At 35.9% G+C, this 22091-nt stretch overlaps 1 protein-coding gene across 1 annotated transcript; it reads right to left on the bottom strand.

Annotated features, from left to right (window-relative positions):
* Positions 1-424: 424 nt before the first annotated feature.
* LOC139902173 (uncharacterized) lies at positions 425-11480 on the bottom strand. Its single transcript, XM_071884824.1, has 6 exons — positions 11115-11480; positions 10754-11045; positions 10322-10666; positions 9550-10247; positions 886-987; positions 425-625 (listed from the first exon to the last, which is right to left on the bottom strand). Exons 1-6 carry the CDS (start codon positions 11478-11480, stop codon positions 425-427), a joined length of 2004 nt encoding a protein of 667 aa, XP_071740925.1.
* Positions 11481-22091: the final 10611 nt, after the last annotated feature.

The raw sequence follows: 22091 nt of genomic DNA on the forward strand, positions 1-22091 counted from the left end.
TACATTTTGGTTGAACCAAGATGTACAGAAAAAGGTGAGCTGTGAGCCTCAGACAATAGAGCCTCATGAATAGCATCATCATTAGGAACACACAATCGATTCCCACACCAAATAACCCCATCATCATCTTCTCTAAACTCTTTCACTTTACCCTCTTCCAAATTTTGAAACACCGTCCACAAATCCCCATTATCCAATTGAGCCTCTTTTATTCTAGTAATTAAATCAGACTCGAATTTTAGATTTGCTAACATCCCCGATGCTCCTCTTTTAATCAATCCCATATCAAGTCTTTCGAAATCTCGAATGTGAGTAACCAAACATGAGATACTACCAAAGGTCTTTCTACTCAAAGGTCGGCTAACACATTCGCTTTACCCGGATGGTATTGAATGTTTGCATCATAATCCTTTAATAGCTCAAGTCACCTTCGCTGTCTCATATTTAGCTCTTTCTGCATGAATATGTATTTGAGACTCTTGTGATCGATGAAAATATCACAAGTTTCTCCGTAAAGATAATGCCTCCATATTTTCAATGCAAAAATCATAGCAGCTAGCTCCAAATCATGAGTAGGGTAATTAACCTCATAGGGTTTCAACTGCCTCGAGGCATAAGCAATCACCTTACCATGTTGCATCAAAACACAACCCAAACCATGCTTAGAAGCATCACTATAGATTTGAAAACCCTCACTTCCTGACGGCATGCAAGAATAGGAGCTGATACAAGTATTTTCTTTAACTCATCGAAACTCTTTTGTCGTTCCACGGTCCACACAAATTTTCCCCCTTTCCTTAACAACTTGGTAAGCAGCAAAGAAATCGTTGAAAAACCTTCAACAAATCTTCGATAATAACCAAATAATCCAAGAAAACTTCAAACCTCGACAACAGAAGTAGGTCTTGACCAATTTGTAATAGCCTCAGTTTTCACTGGATCCATCATTATACCCTCAGCCGATACAACATGACTCAAAAAGGCAACCTGTTGCAACCAGAATTCACATTTAGAGAACTTTGCAAACAATCTCTTACTTCGGAGGGTTTCAAGTACAACACTGATGGGATTTAACATTTAACAAGTGACTTGTTCATGTAGTTTACACAATCATAAAACCAATTTTAAGATAGTTAAAGGAAGCGGAAGCATTAATAGAACAAGTATATTTGTTAAGCCATTTTGTTAAATTCCATGTTAATATCAAGTCTAGATAATATGCTTACATATAGGAACAAGGAAGTAAGAAATTAAATACCTCCTCAAGCTAGTTGAGGGTTGTTTTCAAGTGAGCAAGATGATGATGAAGATGATGAAGAATGGAGCCTCTAACTTGAAGCCTCAAGCAAATAATACCCCAAGCAATAATCCCAACACCTTTGCCTTTAGTTAGGATTTTATTTGACACTTGATATGAGCTTGAAAAACAATTTTAGAACTCCCTTTGAGTTCAATAAAGGTCACGGCCAGCAGCTACAGCAGGAACTGGTTATGCAGTTTTTTTTCAAGCTTAAAGTTGTAGTTACACTTGAGAGAATCCTTCAAACCTTGGTCCAAGAGTTGCACATGCACTTAAGGACTTGTGAAGTCTTAAAAGTAACAAAACAAAGCAAGCATGGGAGTCCTAGGAGTCCCAAAAACTGCCCATCATCTTTATATTTTATAACAAGATTTTCTTTTATAAAACTTGTAATAATTTTATAAAACTTGTATAAAATAAACATGTATTTGTTACTTGCAATAATTTTATAAACCATTTTATAAAATATAACACAACATAATTATTTAAACCTATAAATAATTAAATCCACATCATATATAAATTATCCAAATAATTTATCTCAAGTGATTATAATTTAGAAAACCGATTTTCTAAAGTTCAAGTGTCGCGTATTTATTTAACAATCCAACCGTTAAAATAAATACATATAAAGTATTGGTAAGCTTGTTATTGCGTATGACCCGACTTGGATCATAACATAGTGGCCACGTTAATTTAATATGTCTCTCGGACATTCGAAATACCTTCAATCTCTCACTTGCACTAGAAACATAAAAAATTAATGCAAGTGATGGATACCACCTAACGACTGTCCATCAACCCCAATATGTTATGAATTTTGCCATTCAATAACATCATCCCTTTCAAGTTCCCATCTCAAATATGAATAGGTGAATCTTTCATTAATCCTTTCATCCTAGATGTCATGTTAAATCCAAGAGATACAGAGTGATCACTCTCTTATAGATTTAACTTTATCAGGCCTTAGACATCTGACTCTCAACGAACAAGAGGGATAAATTCCATCTTGACTACATACGTCCTAGATATATACTTTGTATCATACCTGAGCTCTTCCTTATGAACTACCATATTTCAGAATATCGAAGGAAATAATCAAGGCACAATGCTTAGTGAATATCCGAACCCAATATGTATCTCAGGTCAGAGGATACAATGATATTTGCCTTTACTCAAGATTACATGTGATCAACCACAAAGGCTCTATTTATTAAATCTTAAGGGCGGGTCTTCTAATATTTGTATCCCACAAATATCTATGAACCTTGGTTGCAACCTTGCCCCACATTCATCCCATGAATGTATACCAATCCAAGTTCATAATAGCCTAAACCTCACACTTGTTCCCATAAATGTGATCGACTACGGAATTTAGAATAATTACTTATTCATGGATAAAATATGCAAAATAGGAACATAACTCAAAATAAATTAATACCATAATTATATTAATGAGTTTGAAAAATTTCGTTCCATTACAATACTTAAAACAGATCATGACCAATCACTAGAATATCGAAGCCCTAATGCACAAACATGTCCTGCGTGTTTTGCTCCATGTAAGAGCTTCGTGAGAGGATCCGCTATATTAAGATCTGTGTGAACTTTGCGAATACATATCTTTCCCTTTTCAACTTCATCCCTTATGTAGTTGAATCTCTGCTCAATGTGACGGGTCTTTTGGTGAGCACGAGGTTCCTTGATTTGAACAATCGCACCCTCGTTGTCACAAAAGATCTCAAGAGGGTCCTGAATGGAAGGGACTACTCCTAAGTCGTTGATGAATTTCTTCACCCATGTAGCTTCCTGAGCTGCCAATGAGGTGGCTATGTACTCCGACTCTGTAGTGGATAAAGCAACAACATCCTGTTTTGAACTCTTCCAAGAGACCGCACCTCCATTTAACGTGAAGACATAACCAGATTGTGATCGAGAATCATCTCGATCAGTTTGGAAACTCGTATCCACGTAACCTTTTACAGCGAGTTCCTCCTCACCAGACCCATATATTAGAAACATATCCTTAGTCCTCCTAAGGTATTTCAATATACTTTTGACAGCAATCCAATGGCTGTTCCCTGGGTTATTCTGGTATCTACTTGTCAGGCTAAGAGCGCATGACACATCCTGTCTAGTGCATATCATTGCATACATGATTGACCCAATGGCAGATGCATATGGGACTTTCTTCATTTTCTCTTGTTCATCTTTCATGGCAGGGCACTGAGATGAACTGAGAAGCGTTCCTTTTTAAATAGGTACCAAACCTTTCTTAGAGTTCTCCATCTTGAACCTTTTCAAGATCTTTTCAATGTATGCACTTTGATTTAAACCTATCAGTTTCTTGGATCGATCCCTGTAGATCCCAATCCCCAAAACGTATTGTGCTTCTCCAAGATCCTTAATGGAGAAGCATTTACTTAGCCAAGTTTTAACACCTTGCATTGCCGGGATATCTTTCCCAAATAATAATATATCATCCACATATAATACAAGGAACATGATAGTGCTCCCACTAGCCTTCTTGTATACACAAGCTTCATCACCATTTTTAATGAAGCCAAATTTCTTGGCCTCCTCATTAAAACAATGATTCCACATTCTAGATGCATGTTTGAATCCGTAGATTGACTTCTTTAACTTGCATACCTTTTTAGGATATTCCGGATCAACAAAACCTTCAGGCTGAACCATATAGACATCTTCCTCAAGATGTCCATTTAGGAAAGCGATCTTGACATCCATTTGCCATATTTCATAATCATAATGGGCGGCAATGGCAAGTAATATCCTAATAGACTTTAGCATTGCCTCAGGCGAAAAAGTTTCATCATAGTCAACCCCTTGAGTTTGAGTGAAACCTTTTGCTACAAGTCTAGCTTTATATGTATCCAAGTTTCCATGTATGTCGGTTTTCATCTTGAAAATCCATTTGCAATCAACTAGCCTTGAGCCAGTAGGTTGTTCAACAAGTTCCCAAACTTGGTTGTCATATATGGATTGCATCTCAGCGTTCATGGCTTCCAGCCATTTATTCTTATCAATCCTTGATAAAGCGTCTTGGTAGTTTGTTGGTTCATCCAAATCAACCACATAGCAACCATCCATGAGAAACCCATATCTCTCAGGAGGATTACTAATCCTACCAGATCTGCGAACGTCTTGTGTATTTTGATCATCCATTTGATCACTCTCAACATTTTCATGTTGAGTGCTAGTGTCAACCAATTGTGTATCATCTACTTGATCTTGAACCTCTTCAAGATCTATCTTCCTTTCATTATTTCCTTCCATTAGGAACTTAGTTTCAAGGAATTCGGCCTTTTGAGCAACAAATACATTCTACTCGGATGGATCATAGAAATAATATCCCATATCATCCTTGGGATATCCTATGAAGATACACTTCGTGGACCGAGCATTCAACTTATTAAGGACGTAACCCTTAGGATATGCTTCACATCCCCATACCTTTAAGTATGATAGAGATGGAGGTTTTCCAAACCACATCTCATGAGGAGTTCATTCCACTTTCTTGGTTGGGGCCATATATAAAATACAAGCTGCGAAGCATAGGCAATAACCCCAAAATGATAGAGGTAACGAGTTTCTAGCCATCATTAATCGAACCATATCCATTAGGGTTTGGTTCCTCCTTTCGAAAACTCCATTAAGTTGGGGTGTTCCAGGAGGAGTGAGTTGCAAGATAATCCCACAACTTTTAAGATGATCTTGGAAAGCATCGCTTAGGTATTCACCTCCTCTATTGGTACGAAGTACCTTGATTGTCTTATTGAGTTGATTTTGTACTTCGTTTTGATATTCCTTGAATGCTTCAAAAGTTTCGTCCTTGTGTCTTAATAAGTAGACATATCCGAAACGACTAAAGTCATCAATGAAAGTAACGAAGTATCTTTCACCATTCCTAGTTATGGGCTTAAAGGGTCCACATACATTCGAATGTATTAATCCTAATAAGTCCTTAGCCCTTTCATAGGTCCCTTTGAAAGGTGCTTTAGTCATTTTGCCTTGTAAACAAGATTCACATACGTCAAATGAGTCTAGTTCATTTGATTTCAAAAGTCCATCCTTTTGAAGTCTATGCATTCGATTCTTGTTTATGTGACCAAGACGACAATGCCATAAGTAGGAATCACTCAAATCCCTTTTGAGTTTCTTGGTGTTTGCATTGTATATTGAGCTATTGTATGATGTGTCATCATGAACCAATTCACAAATACCATTCAAAGGCGATGCCTTAAAATAGAACACATTATCTAAAGAAACATGGATATCATCATTAATGAAATTAAGATTAAAACCACATTGTTTCAAACGGGATACATAAATAATGTTTCGAGATAAATCGGGTGCATACAAAACATTTTTCAAAATAAGCTCCAAACCACTTGGAAGCTTTAAAATAAAGTCTCCTTGAGCTACTACGTGCACCTTAGCTCCATTTCCCATGTAGAGACTTGATGTTCCCTCTTCTTGTTTACTTCTTTTGAACCCCTGCATAGAATTTCAAATGTGAGTTCCACATCCCGTGTCTAATACCCATGTATTAGAAGAAGTAATACTAAGCTCAATGTATACCATATATACATTACCTGAGGTTTGCCCTGGATCCCTCTTCTCTTTCAACTCCTTCAGGTAGACCGGGCAGTTGCGTTTCCAGTGACCCATCTCACCGCAACCAAAGCACGGATCTTTCTTGGGGTTTTTGCTTCTTGTTGTTGTTGGTTGGGGTAACCATCTTCCCCTTTCCCTTGCCCTTGCCTTGGTAGGCGGGTCCTTTCTTCTTAGCCACCTTTGGCTTAGAAGTGTTATTGTTTTTGGACCCACCTTCATTGATCATAAACATGGGTGAAGCCCTTTTACCCATGCTCGCTTCGGCCGTCTTAAGCATGGCATGTAATTCGCCACTGCTCTTATCCTATCCATTCATGTTGTAATTCATTACAAATGTGTCAAACCTCTTTGACAAGGAATTAAGGATAAGGTCCGTGGCTAATTCATTAGACACGTTGCAGTTTAGATGGTTCGCTCGATCAATTAGGCTTTTCATCTTAAGGACATAAGATGAAACGTATTGGGAGTCGTCCATCCGACATGCATGAAGCGCTCGGACCGTTTCAAAGCTCTCGACACGAGCTTGTTGAAGGAACATCTCCTTCAACTGTGTGATCATGTCATATGTACTATGATGCTCGAAATCCTTTTGGAGTTCTGGTATCATAGTCCCAAGCATGAGGCAAGAAACTTGCACCGAATCGGTGAAATATTTCTCTCAATAAGCCAAGCCTTCCGTATCATCCTCGTCCGGTTGATCGGGAATGGGGTCTTCCAACATATACGCCCTGTCTTCTAGTTTGAGGACAATTCTTAGATTGCGAAACTAATCCATGAAGTTTGTATGGTTGAGTTTTTCCTTTTCGAGGATAGACCTCAACGATAGGTTGTTAAAGTTGATTGGTGCGTTTGGAATGTTGTTGTTATTGGTGGCCATCTACAAAATTTAACAAGGTTATTTAAGTATCTATATTAATTTAACAATCAATACCCTTTAAATCCAATTGATATTTATTAAATTTTAGAATCCAACGGTAAACCAAATTTCGATTAGGTGACCTTTATCCCGTCATTTGATTTAGCTAGGTAGTCATTATATGACAATTGCAATCCTTTTGCAACTTCTAAGTTATGGGATCATGCAATCCTTTTGCATGGCACATTTATCCCATTAACGCCTATTTGTTCCTCATGCTTCGGTGACCCTAAATTCATGATTCCCAAATCAAGTCGTCCTACTTGTGTAAACGTGTAAATTTAACATACAAGTGGTTAGGTGACCTTTATCCCACAAGTGTGCAAAATTCACCCTAATCATATTAGTTTGCTCATAACGGTTAGGTGACCTTTATCCCATTATGAGTTCCCTAATATTTTTAAGTGTCACATAAAAGGATGGCGTTTAACTTGTTTGCCTTGTTAATAAGGGATTTTGAGTTTTCATTAATTCTAGTTTGAGAAAACTTCTATGCCATACACCAACATGCATTTAGTGTATGGTACTTATGAAAAACCATTTTCATGTCTTGTAATTAAGCCAATTACTTGATATAAACCATTTTATATATGTGATCCTTTTAGTGTTCTTAATAACCATTTATTAATGTCCTTTTGCCATTTCAATTTAACCATTTAAATTGTTGTTTTGCATGTTGTTAATAACGTCTAATTTAACCAATTAAATTTTTAGTTTGTTTGTTGTTAACTTGTGTGATTAATTTGTAGCAACCAAACATACAATCTATAATCAAACAAACAACCATGCATGCAAAATGATATGTTCACAATCAAGCCTTTTGGTAGGCATTTTGTTTAGCCGAAAACAAAATGCCACCGGTCAATGGGTTATAACACAAAGTAGGAGATTTCAAAATCTCCCACTTAATCTTGCATCCAAGTACAATCTTCTTGTGTTCTTCCTTTTCTTCTTGTATCTTCATCTTGTTACAAAATATATCCTAATACATTTTGTCTAGAAATGAAATACAACCTAATCTATTTTACATACCAAATATAAAATAAATTACATAACCAAAATAATATTATTACAAACCAATTGAATAAATATTATTACAAACCAAATGAATGAATAATAAATCAACCATGCATGCAACCATTCAAACACAAGGTCTTGGCTATGATTGTGAACATTAACATACAACAATATGAACCAAATGGCAACCCAAAAACATTTTTGGAACCCCCATAATTCGGCCTAAATTATGTACCCACCTCAAATCCATCAATTTTGCATTCTACTTTCATGCATATTAATAAAATGCGAAGTTAGTGGGTTTTAAAGACCATATATAAGAAGCATATTTCATAGACCTCGGCTCTAGATACCATTGATGGAATTTAACATTTAACAAGTGACATGTTCATGTAGTTTACACAATCATAATACCAATTTTAAGATAGTTAAAGCAAGCGGAAGCATTAATAGAACAAGTATATTTGTTAAGCCATTTTGTTAAATTCCATGTTAATATCAAGTCTAGATAATATGCTTACATATAAGAACAAGGAAGTAAGAAATTAAATACCTCCTCAAGCTAGTTGAGGGTTGTTTTCAAGTGAGCAAGATGATGAAGAATGGAGCCTCTAACTTGAAGCCTCAAGCAAATAATACCCCAAGCAATAACCCCAACACCTTTTCCTTTAGTTAGGATTTTATTTGACACTTGATATGAGCCTGAAAAACAATTTTAGAACTCCTTTTGAGTTCAATAAAGGTCACGACCAGCAGCTACAGCAGGAACTGGTTATGCAGTTTTTTTTTTCAAGCTTAAAGTTGTAGTTACACTTGAGAGAATCCTTCAAACCTTGGTGCAAGAGTTGCACATGCACTTTAGGACTTGTGAAGTCTTAAAAGTAACAAAACAAAGCAAGCATGGGAGTCCTAGGAGTCCCAAAAACTGCCCATCATCTTTATATTTTATAACAAGATTTTCTTTTATAAAACTTGTAATAATTTTATAAAACTTGTATAAAATAAACATGTATTTGTTACTTGTAATAATTTTATAAACCATTTTATAAAATATAACACAACATAATTATTTAAACCTATAAATAATTAAATCCACATCATATATAAATTATCCAAATAATTTTTCTCAAGTGATTATAATTTAGAAAACCGATTTTCTAAAGTTCAAGTGTCGCGTATTTATTTAACAATCCAACCGTTAAAATAAATACATATAAAGTGTTGGTAAGCTTGTTATTGGATATGACCCGACTTGGATCATAACATAGTGGCCACGTTAATTTAATATGTCTCTCGGGCATATAAAATACCTTCAAACACGAAGATGATTCTCATGCTCTTCTTTACTCTTTGAGAATACCAAGATATCATCAATGAAAACTGCAGGAGCATTAGTTAATCCAAACGGCATCACTAAAAACTCATAGTGCCCATAACGAGTGCGGAAAGCATTCTTAGGGATATATTCTTCTTTAACACGGAGCTGATGATATCCAGACCTAAGATCAATTTTAGAAAAATACTTCGAACCTTGAAGTTGATCAAACAAATCATAAATACGCGGTAGCGGATAATGATTTCGGATGGTAATACGATTTAACTCGCGATAATCAATGCAAAGTCTCATGCTACCATCCTTCTTCTTGACAAAAAAAACCGGCGCACCTCAAGGTGACACGCTTGGCCGAATAAAACCACAATCTATCAATTCTTGCAATTGCTCCTTGAGTTCTTGCAACTCGAGTGGTGCCATACGATAAGGAGCTTTTGATATCGATTGAGAACGAGGAATCAAATCAATCGAAAATTCAACTTCACGAACTGGAGGCAAACCTTGCAATTCGTCAGGAAATACATCGGGAAACTCTCGAACAACATCAATATTTTCAAGTGAAGGACTCTCGATAGACAAATTCTGAATTGAAGCTAAATAACCAACACAATCATGTGAAATGACCTTTTGCGCCTTAAGCGCTGAGACAACCTTAATAGATTTTACAGGAAGATCACCATTAAAGACACAATCGGGTATAGAATGATTTCCAAACAAAATCCTCTTAGAATAACAATCGATATTCGCGTGATGGTGAGATAACCAATCCATGCCAAGAATAATGTCGAAGTCATGCATGGTCATAGGAAAGAGATTTGCGGGAAGCATGCAGTCATTAAATTCCAAACAACAGTTTCGAAAAACACGATTTATAAGTTCAATACTACCCATTGGGGTAGAGATCGTAAACGGAGTAGACAACCAAGTTGGAGACACTTTCAAATATTTCGAGCTCTTAACAGATACAATCGAGTGCGTAGAGCTAGAATCAAACAGAACAAAGAGGGCACGATGGTGTACAAATACATGACCAGTAATAGTACCTAATAATATCAAAAACGAATGAACAAATAACTCAAAGAAAATATTTTTAAAATGAATAGGGATCAAAATATACCTGTCGTGTCACCAGCCTGAGCAGCAGTCATGGCAAAGACGCGTCCACCAGGTGCTGGCGGAGGAACCCTCGAAACAAACCCAGGTCTAGGATTCTTGCAATCCTTAGCTAAGTGACCAACCTCTCCACAAGCAAAACATGAACCCACACTACGATAACAAACTCTTCCCGGATGATTCTTTCCACAAGTCCCACAAGGTGCATTGGCATTAACACCACCATTTCCATTACCCCTTTGTTGCCCTTGGGGACAGTACACTTGTAATTGACCACGATTATTATTATTTGACCCGTTGTCAATCCTTAGCTGATTTCCTCTATTATTCCAATTATTACCACGATACCCTTAGTTCCCAAATTGCTGACCATATTTATTAGTCAGTGGAGGCACATATCGTAACTGTTGTGCAATCTTAACCCTCTTATTTTTACCATCGTCATTTTTGGTAGCCAAATACTCGGCTCGCTCCATCTCCAAATTCCGAGCATAATTGGCTGCCTCAGCGACATCGAAACATTTCAGATTAATCATTTTGGAGCGGTAGCGCCCATGAACAGCCCATTTGTACTTATGGGCTTGGTCCTCAACAGACCCAGCAGCAGCCCCAATCAAACCCACAAGCCTCAAAAACACCTCAGTGAAATCATTAATAGACTCATTACTCCCTTGCTTAATATTCGCATACTCCCGAATCACAGCCTCTTTCTCCGCCTCAGAAAAGTACTGACGGAAAAACAACTCCTTGAAATCAACCTAATCTAATGAATCCTCAAAATCAATACCCCCTTTCACTTGTCTCAAAGCGATCCACCAATGCTGAGCATCCCCCTCTAGTTTATAAACAGCCAATGGAACCCAAAATCTCTCTTCACAACCAAGCACTCGGTAAATCTTCTCAATGTGAGTGATCCAATTCTCAGCTTCAACAGGAGTACTAGCAGTAATGAATGACAAACGACGCTGTTTTTGAAATCGTCCTAGCCAAACATGAATAGCATTCCCCGTTACAGCTTTCTTCTCCACATACTCATCCTCGTCTTCATGCTTAAAGGTCTCGCCACCTTGATTACGCATAGCGTCAATAGCTTGAGCTATAATGTTAGGTAACAAATTCGTGATAGTTTGGTTAATCCTATTATCTACCTCCTCCTCAGACATTCCCTTTTTTCGGTGCCATCTATTAAACGAGACGAGGACATAACGGTTACAATTAGTACGAAGAATCAAAAAAGAATATTCAAAGTGGAACAAGCATGTTGAAGCGGAAGGAAATCCTAACCCAAAAGTCTACCCAAATCTCACATGTCATAACTTAGGACTAAAGTTTCTACTGTAAAGAACCTAAGCTCTGATACCATCTGTAAAGACCCTAATCTTATGAATTCTAATACTTACAAATAAAGGTAACTTAATAGATAAATGAGCGTTATTCTTATTCGAATTCAAAACATAGTCAAAACCAACGTTGACAACCTTATTCAAAAGTATTACTAAACCAAAATAAACTACTAAATCTTGAAGGAAATCTCTAAGGCAAGGTACTAAGTTCATTCCACTCTACACTCTTCCCTCGTTCCCAATGCCCCCTTGATTACCTGTCGTATAAAAAGGAAAACAAAGAATACGACTGAGCCAAAGCCCAGTGAACGGATATAACAAATAACTGAGTATAGTATGACATGCAAAATTTAATTTCAAAATGAACTTATTTTCAAAATAACTTAGTTGAAAAACAAAGTGCGAATATGTATAGATCCACAATACCGTATATCATGCTGCAAATTTCATAAAATAATGCACTAAGAGTCAAAACAAATATGTAACAAAGTATCAAAATGAAGTCATAGGGTAGCTACTCCACTAATCATCCATATCGGTGACGTTTCGTATGACACTACGATGAACGTACACCGTCAAAACAAAATCCTAGGAACGATCCATACGCCTCCTATCAAAATATAATAATAAAGAGCTCGTACCAACTACCGGGTAATCAAAAAGAGACGTCGTAGATATAAACAAATACACCGCTACGATTGATGCCACATTATCGGTGTCACAATAATGCGCCCACGGGACCTCCATGGATAGGTTACTCTTAGGCATATTTTAAGAAACCGTTTTAATCGACTCATTAATTATAAATGTTCAAATACTTTTAAAGTGACTAACGGACTTTAAAATATGTTTTAAAAAGATTTAACGAGTTGGCTTGAATATTTTACGCTTGACCAAACACTTAAAATGTATATAACACTATATGTCGTATTATTTTAAAATCACGTGTCAACACAACCATTCGGTCTAACTTTTGTCACGAGTCATGTTACATAATACTTTATCCCTTTACATATTAACAACTTAAACGTGACTAAACGGGACATGTAAAGTCACGTGTAATGAGGGACACTCGATACGAATCACCGTACCACTCCTCACACACACACATACGTTCTTTATCGGGACGTTTCCAACCTTTTCGGGGCTGTTTTCGGGCTGTCCGGGACTGTTTATGGAGCTGAATTCGTGACAGTTCCAGACAGCACTTTCGCGACAGTTTCAGGGTATTTCGCGACACTTTCAGGCTATTTAGCGACACTTCCAGGGCTTTTCGCGACAGTTTCTGAGCTGAATTTTGGGCTGAATTCTGGACTGTTTTGGTTGAGGTTTTAAGACACGTTTTGGCACAATTTCCAAATACCAAAAATATTATGATTCCTCAAACAAAAAACATCCAAAATCGTTAGTACATCATATATGAGGAAACTATAATACATTTCAAAGACTAATAAACACACATTTTGAACAAGCATGTCATACCATGATATTTACATAATTCAAAACAAAGTTTTGAGAGGAAGATTTACCAAAGCGATCCTAAAACCACCTAGAATATCCGTACCTTATGTTTTTGAATGATGAAACTCTAAGGACAACAAAAATACCACCGAAAGGATGCGATCACCGAGCCGAATCTAATGTACACGCACGTATGAGCACAAAATACATTCAAGTAGGGAGTATGTAATATCCTTTATTCAAAAAGTTTTATCATATGATTTTTGAAGTGTTTATTGTCATCTAAATAGATCCATGAACTTTTATATTAACAATATAGTAAGATTATTATATAGTATTATGACTTCATATTTCAAAGTGCCTTAAGTATTTTAAGACTAACAATTCTCATTATCGTAAATGAACTCTAAACATTAGTTTCTAATTCTTTTCCATATTATACAATTATATAAATCCATCCAAGTTTACCTTATATTTTCATATTTAAAATTTGTCATTGTAGTAATATACGTGAGAATTTAGTGTATTAAATATGATGATGGCCACATGCCATTTAACTCAATCGCCTCACTCTCTGTTACTTCTTTGACAAACCCAATGCCCATTAGTTTGTAATTTATGAGTACTCATATTAATAAAAAAAAGAAACAGAGTCACTACGAACACTTTTCAATTAAATCATATTATAAATTTAATATTCTAGTTTTATATAGATTTTAAATACTCCATTTTGTACCCAAATCTTTACATCTCATATCTCATATCGTCCATGTGATATGTAGTCAATCCAAAATGAATAAACTGATTAAAAAAATCAATAAACAAATTTACATCAATAACAAGATGTAGGTTAGTAGTTACCTCTAAAACGTGTTTGTGTTAGGACCGAATCTAGACTCGCAAATATATTTTTTTCTTCTTTGAATGTCTCTAATTCTTCCTCCAATGTTATGATAAATTGTAGTGAGTATTATGAATATCAAGTTGGGAAATTTTTCTTTTGATTAAGTAAAGAGATTGCGAAATGAAATTTTTTTGTAGATATACAATTTAAGGAGACCTATCCCATACCTTCTAATTAATGTAACCAAACAATTTCCATTTTCGATGGATTGATATCTTCCATTTAGTATTGAATTTATTTATTTAATTTTGGATTTTAATACAAGGTAAGTGAAGTGACAAGTATTTATCTTAGTTTATGTCTAGCATGGTACATACAAGTTGTATGAATCACCTTATGTTACCAACTAGTTAGGATTTTCAGTTAATTAATTTATTAACTAACTTATATACCACTTTACTTGTGTACTAGTCTTATATATTTTATTTATTTAAGTTTGAGCTATTATAGTTTGAGTTTTATATTGGTTAGTTTTGTAGGATATTACTGTGATGGGCCAATTTTATGGACCAATTTTAATTAATTGTATAATAAAATTTTACTTTAAAACTATAAATTTTTTGTATATATATATAGTTACTGTATTAATTAATTAAAATTGTATTTAAATAATAATTTTAAATTGGTTAAAATTTGAAATGAAGTGTATGATAGTTAGTGTTTAATGAAAGGAATGTTAAAGGAATGTTAAAGGGTTTGTGCTGATGTGGCGATGATGTGGCAATGTAAATGTTAGTGAAAGAACTGAACGATTGCAAGTGGTCTAAGTCAACCTTGTTATCAGAGGTGTATTAACAATAATGTAGAGTTTGTAGTCTTTTTGTTATTGTTTAGTTATGTTAATTTGTAGGTGATAGTGAGTACTATTGGTTAAATGGGTGGGAATGTGTTTTGGGTGATCAAATTGCATCCGTGAAAGAGATCACCCACAAACCATGTGATACTTAATTGCTTTTGATGGAGGTCAATCATTTAATGGTAGATAGAGATACGTAATTGTAGACCTCCCTATGATCATGCGGTATGCTAAGTATGTGATTTTATATTGCATTCTCTTGTATGTTTATGTTATTGCCTTTTACGTCCATTTGTACTCACTAAGCATTGTTTTAGGTTAGTTGAATGTTTTGTTTTGATAGGTACAGGCGGGATGTTATTTAGAAGAAGAGATAGTGAAGTAGTGAAAGATTAGAAGTAAATAATTCCAGAATGGTACGTGGATTATCTAAGCTTTCTTTGATTACGGGGATAATTAGCCGCTTGTGTAATTCGTCCTTTTATTTTTGAAAGGTTGTTTATATTAAGATATCGATGAATATATTGTTGTTTATAATTGTATCTTTACCTTTTATATCTCCATGTAGTTAGGGAAAGTTGTTGTGTATTTCTCCTATATATTGTATCTTTATCTATGAATGAAATCACAATTGACGATTGTTATTATCTCTCCATATGGTATCAGCGGAAATCGGTCGAAAACCCTAAACCATCCCTCTATTCGTCGCCTATCTTCTGCTCTATCATCATCATCGCCATGTCTTCCCATACTATTCCCAATGATGCGGACCCTAAAACCCTCATCATACTCGTTACCCTCACCAACATCATCAAGCTTTCTTCGGTTAACTATACCTCCTGGAAGCTTCAAGTTCAAGCCATACTCGATGGCTATGGGTTATTCAAATTTCTCGACGGCTCCTTTCCTGCACCAGCTACTGACATCGACATTGAAGGCAGTTCATCACCAAACCCAGCCTATCAATCGTGGGTACAACTAGATCGACTTATTTTTGGGGCCTTAATCAGCACCCTTGATCAGCACATCGTACCACTTGTTTCAACCACCACCACCACCAAGGAGATATGGGACACACTCGCTAGTACTTTTGCGAGTTCGTCTTGTGACCACATCAAGCAACTCAAGATGCGGCTCAAACAAATCACCAAGGGTACCCAAACTATCACCAAGTAAATGCACTCCATCAAAACATGTACTGATCACTTAGCGTTGCTTGGTTCTAAGATGGATCAAGAGGATATTATTGATCGAGTATTAGAGGGCCTCGATGATTCGTACCAAAGTGTTATTGACGGGGTGAATACTCGAGACAAAGCTATCACCTTTGAAGAGCTACATGAAAAACTTCTCAATCGTGAGCTTGCCATTAAAAACCAACCAACTCTTTCTCCTCTTCCCGTCACTGCAAACAATACCTTCACTTGTCCGATTCCACGCAATACCTACAACAGTAAATGCACATCCGGATCTACTAATGTGTACACCTCTACTCGGTCGTCTGGATCTTCGAATCCTACACCCAACAATGCATTTACAGGAGCTCGTCTGTTTTTAGGACGGTGTCAATGGTGCAACGCTAAGGGGCACTCTTTACAAAAGTGTTCCGTATTTTCTAAACAACATCCATCGATTGCACCCCCTACCTTTCAGAAACTAACACCACATGTTAATGCTACAAGTCTTGCACAACCATCCGTAACAGCTCCATGGCTTCTTGATTCTGGCGCATCGCATCACATCACCAATGACTTAGCCAACCTTGCTTTACACAATCCGTACAGTGGGATGGATGAGATTATTCTTGGTAATGGTACGGGTTTAGGTATCTCTCACATTGGTTCTACCAATCTTTATACACCATCCAAAACTCTTCAATTATCTAATGTTCTATGTGTCCCTCATATGCATCGTAATTTATTATCTATCTTCCAATTATGCAAAGATAATCACTTACTTATTTCATTCACCTCTGATTATTATGTGTTGAAGGATCGGCTCACGGGGACTACTCTCATAACAGGACAACCTAAAGATGGTGTTTATCAACTAGCCTCATCCGTTTCATCCATTGTTACGTACTCCACTGTTCGGGCATCTACAACGGATTGGCATCATCGTCTAGGCCATCCGACTCTAGCTATTTTTAAATATTTAATGCATATGTTGAACTTAGACATTCCAAGTGAATTTTTTTTTAATTGTAATTCTTGTCATTGCAATAAAAGTCAAAAGTTACCCCTTCATACCAACACTTTACATTCACGTGCTCCTCTTGATATTATTTATAGTGATGTGTGGACGTCTCCTGTCTTGTCTATTGATGGTCATAAGTATTATGTGGTGTTTGTTGATCATTTTACGCATTATGTGTGGTTTTATCCCCTTAAGAGAAAATCAGATACCAAAGAGGTTTTCATTCGGTTTAAGGCCTTGGTTGAAAAACACTTTAACACTCCCATCAAAACGTTATACTCCGATAATGGTGGTGAATATATAGCCTTAGTCGACTACTTATCAGTCAATAGTATATCTCATCTCACATCACCACCTCACACTCCCGAGCACAATGGTTTTGCCGAAAGGAGACATCGACATATTATGGAAACTGGCCTATGTCTACTGTCACATGCTAACCTTCCATCAACTTTTTAGACATTTGATTTTACCACTGTGGTATACTTGATCAATCGTATGCCCACACCCACACTCCAAAACAGGTCGGCATTCCATGCATTATTTGGGCAACCACCCAATTATCTCAAGCTTCGGAGCTTCGGTTACCTATGTTATCCATGGTTACGGCCTTATACCTCTCACAAACTTGATGCTCGGTCACAACCATGCTTGTTTGTTGGATACTCCGCAACGCAAAGCGCCTACTATTGTCTTGATCCTTTAACACAAAAGATCTTTACTTCTCGACATGTCAAGTTTGTTGAGAATTAGTTTCCTTATTCCTCGATCACAAAGGACACTCCATCCAATCCATCGATGGACACCTGGTGCAATATTACTATACCTATCGTTGCCCCCACTACTACATCCCCACTTCAAACCGCTCCTGAATCACCTACTCCACCACCTGATCCACCGGTCTCTTTGCCCTCACAATCCACCACCATTCCGCCACCTGAACCCACGACTGAACCACCTACTCCAGCTCCTCAATCACAACCTCCACCTGCTGCCGCTCCCTCCACCTCCATGGTTACCACTCAATCTCGCAACAACATTTACAAACCAAATCCGAAGTATGCTAACTTCACAACGAACAGCACCAAACCCACTGAACTTGCTACTGTTGCTCAGGCTCTAGCTGATCAGTTATGGAAAGACGCCATGCTCAAGGAACTAACTCATCTTCATCAACTTGGTACATGGGAACTTATACCCGCTGATCCATCACATAATCTTGTTAAATGCAAGTGGAATTTTCGCATTAAGTACCATCCTGATGGCACTATTGATCGTTATCGAGCATGTTTGGTTGCTAAAGGGTTTCAACAGTGGGCTGGCATTGATTATACTGAAAAATTTAGTCCGATTGTTAAGCCAGCTACTATCCGCACACTACTTGGATTAGTTGTCACTAATAACTGGTCGCTACGCCAGTTGGACATTAACAATGCTTTTTTGAATGGTACTTTGCAGGAGCAGGTTTATATAGCACAGCCGCCAGGATTTGAGGATGGTACCTACCCTCATCATGTGTGCAAACTCAAGAAAGCCATCTATGGTCTCAAACAAGCACCTCGGGCATGGTACACAGAACTTACAAAATTTCTCCAGGGCTGTGGGTTTTCTCGGTCAATCTCCGACACTTCATTGTTTATTAGCAAAACTGTCGGTGCTCCTATATATCTTATTGTGTATATCGATGAAATTGTTCTTGTCAGTCCCAGCAGTGATGCCTTGGATACTTTTGTGACCCGTATCTCCAATCAGTTTGCTCTGAAAGATCTTGGTAATCTATCTTATTTTCTTGGAGTTGAAGTCATCCCTACTCGTGATGGTCTCTTTCTAAGTCAGCAAAAGTACATTATTGATCTTATTGAGAAAGCTAACATGATGTATGCAAAACCTGTGGCCACACCTATGGCCTCCATGAAATGTCCCGTTCTTATTATTTAAAAACGTTCCATATTAATTGATTTCGTTGCGAGGTTTTGACCTCTATATGAGACGTTTTTCAAAGACTGCATTCATTTTAAAACAAACCATAACATTTATTTCATCAATAAAGGTTTAAAAAGCTTTACGTAGATTATCAAATAATGATAATCTAAAATATCCTGTTTACACACGACCATTACATAATGGTTTACAATACAAATATGTTACAACAAATTAAGTTTCTTGAATGCAGTTTTTACAAAATATCATACAAGCATGGACTCCAAATCTCGTCCTTATTTAAGTATGCGACAGCGGAAGTTCTTAATAATCACCTGAGAATAAACATGCTTAAAACGTCAACAAAAATGTTGTTGAGTTATAGGTTTAACCTATATATATCAAATCATAATAATAGACCACAAGATTTCTTATTTCAATACACATCCCATACATAGAGATAAAAAATCATTCATATGGTGAACACCTGGTAACCGACATTAACAAGATGCATATATATAAGAATATCCCCATCATTCCGGGACACCCTTCGGATATGATATAAATTTCGAAGTACTAAATCATCCGGTACTTTGGATGGGGTTTGTTAGGCCCAATAGATCTATCTTTAGGATTCGCGTCAATTAGGGTGTCTGTTCCCTAATTCTTAGATTACCAGACTTAATAAAAAGGGGCATATTCGATTTCGATAATTCAACCATAGAATGTAGTTTCACGTACTTGTGTCTATTTTGTAAATCATTTATAAAACCTGCATGTATTCTCATCCCAAAAATATTAGATTTTAAAAGTGGGACTATAACTCACTTTCACAGATTTTTACTTCGTCGGGAAGTAAGACTTGGCCACTGGTTGATTCACGAACCTATAACAATATATACATATATATCAAAGTATGTTCAAAATATATTTACAACACTTTTAATATATTTTGATGTTTTAAGTTTATTAAGTCAGCTGTCCTTGTTAGTAACCTACAACTAGTTGTCCACAGTTAGATGTACAGAAATAAATCCATAAATATTATCTTGAATCAATCCACGACCCAGTGTATACATATCTCAGTATAGATCACAACTCAAACTATATATATTTTGGAATCAACCTCAACCCTGTATAGCTAACTCCAACATTCACATATAGAGTGTCTATGGTTGTTCCGAAATATATATAGATGTGTCGACATGATAGGTCGAAACATTGTATACGTGTCTATGGTATCTCAAGATTACATAATATACAATACAAGTTGATTAAGTTATGGTTGGAATAGATTTGTTACCAATTTTCACGTAGCTAAAATGAGAAAAATTATCCAATCTTGTTTTACCCATAACTTCTTCATTTTAAATCCGTTTTGAGTGAATCAAATTGCTATGGTTTCATATTGAACTCTATTTTATGAATCTAAACAGAAAAAGTATAGGTTTATAGTCGGAAAAATAAGTTACAAGTCGTTTTTGTAAAGGTAGTCATTTCAGTCGAAAGAACGACGTCTAGATGACCATTTTAGAAAACATACTTCCACTTTGAGTTTAACCATAATTTTTGGATATAGTTTCATGTTCATAATAAAAATCATCTTCTCAGAATAACAACTTTTAAATCAAAGTTTATCATAGTTTTTAATTAACTAACCCAAAACAGCCCGCGGTGTTACTACGACGGCGTAAATCCGGTTTTACGGTGTTTTTCGTGTCTCCGGTTTTTAAATCATTAAGTTAGCATATCATATAGATATAGAACATGTGTTTATTTGATTTTAAAAGTCAAGTTAGAAGGATTAACTTTTGTTTGCGAACAAGTTTAGAATTAACTAAACTATGTTCTAGTGATTACAAGTTTAAACCTTCGAATAAGATAGCTTTATATGTATGAATCGAATGATGTTATGAACATCATTACTACCTTAAGTTCCTTGGATAAACCTACTGGAAAAGAGAAAAATGGATCTAGCTTCAACGGATCCTTGGATGGCTCGAAGTTCTTGAAGCAGAATCATGACACGAAAACAAGTTCAAGTAAGATCATCACTTGAAATAAGATTGTTATAGTTATAGAAATTGAACCAAAGTTTGAATATGATTATTACCTTGTATTAGAATGATAACCTACTGTAAGAAACAAAGATTTCTTGAGGTTGGATGATCACCTTACAAGATTGGAAGTGAGCTAGCAAACTTGAAAGTATTCTTAATTTTATGTAACTAGAACTTGTAGAATATATGAAGAACACTTAGAACTTGAAGATAGAACTTGAGAGAGATCAATTAGATGAAGAAAATTGAAGAATGAAAGTGTTTGTAGGTGTTTTTGGTTGTTGGTGTATGGATTAGATATAAAGGATATGTAATTTTGTTTTCATGTAAATAAGTCATGAATGATTACTCATATTTTTGTAATTTTATGAGATATTTCATGCTAGTTGCCAAATGATGGTTCCCACATGTGTTAGGTGACTCACATGGGCTGTTAAGAGCTGATCATTGGAGTGTATATACCAATAGTACATACATCTAAAAGCTGTGTATTGTACGAGTACGAATACGGGTGCGTACGAGTAGAATTGTTGATGAAACTGAACGAGGATGTAATTGTAAGCATTTTTATTAAGTAGAAGTATTTTGATAAGTGTATTGAAGTCTTTCAAAAGTGTATAAATACATATTAAAACACTACATGTATATACATTTTAACTTAGTCGTTAAGTCATCGTTAGTCGTTACATGTAAGTGTTGTTTTGAAACCTTTAGGTTAACGATCTTGTTGAATGTTGTTAACCCATTGTTTATTATAACAAATGAGATGTTAAATTGTTATATTATCATGATATTATGATATATAATATATCTCAGTATGATGTATATACAGTTAAATGTCGTTACAACGATAATCGTTACATATATGTCTCGTTTCGAAATCATTAAGTTAGTAGTCTTATTTTTACATATGTATTTCATTGTTAATACACTTAATAATATATTTACTTATCATTTAACATAATTAACCAAGTGTATCAATATCTTAATATGATTCATATGTACCTAGTAAGACGTTGTTATAACGATAATCGTTATATATATCGTTTTCGAGTTTCTTAAATTAATAGTCTCATTTTTATGTATATAACTCA

This window comes from Rutidosis leptorrhynchoides, chromosome 3 (assembly GCF_046630445.1).
Source record: "Rutidosis leptorrhynchoides isolate AG116_Rl617_1_P2 chromosome 3, CSIRO_AGI_Rlap_v1, whole genome shotgun sequence".
Classification (NCBI taxonomy): Eukaryota; Viridiplantae; Streptophyta; class Magnoliopsida; order Asterales; family Asteraceae; genus Rutidosis; species Rutidosis leptorrhynchoides.

What these genes read in the sequence shown, in the direction of transcription:
- LOC139902173 (XM_071884824.1), bottom strand. Translation starts at nt 11,480, where the DNA reads ATGTCTGAGGAGGAGGTAGATAATAGGATTAACCAAACTATCACGAAT. An exon ending in GGTGGATCGCTTTGAGACAA is followed by an intron (nt 11,046 to 11,114) that starts GTGAAAGGGGGT and finishes TTTTTCCGTCAG; the next exon opens with TACTTTTCTGAGGCGGAGAA. An exon ending in GACCTACTTCTGTTGTCGAG is followed by an intron (nt 626 to 885) that starts GTTTGAAGTTTT and finishes CAACATGGTAAG; the next exon opens with GTGATTGCTTATGCCTCGAG.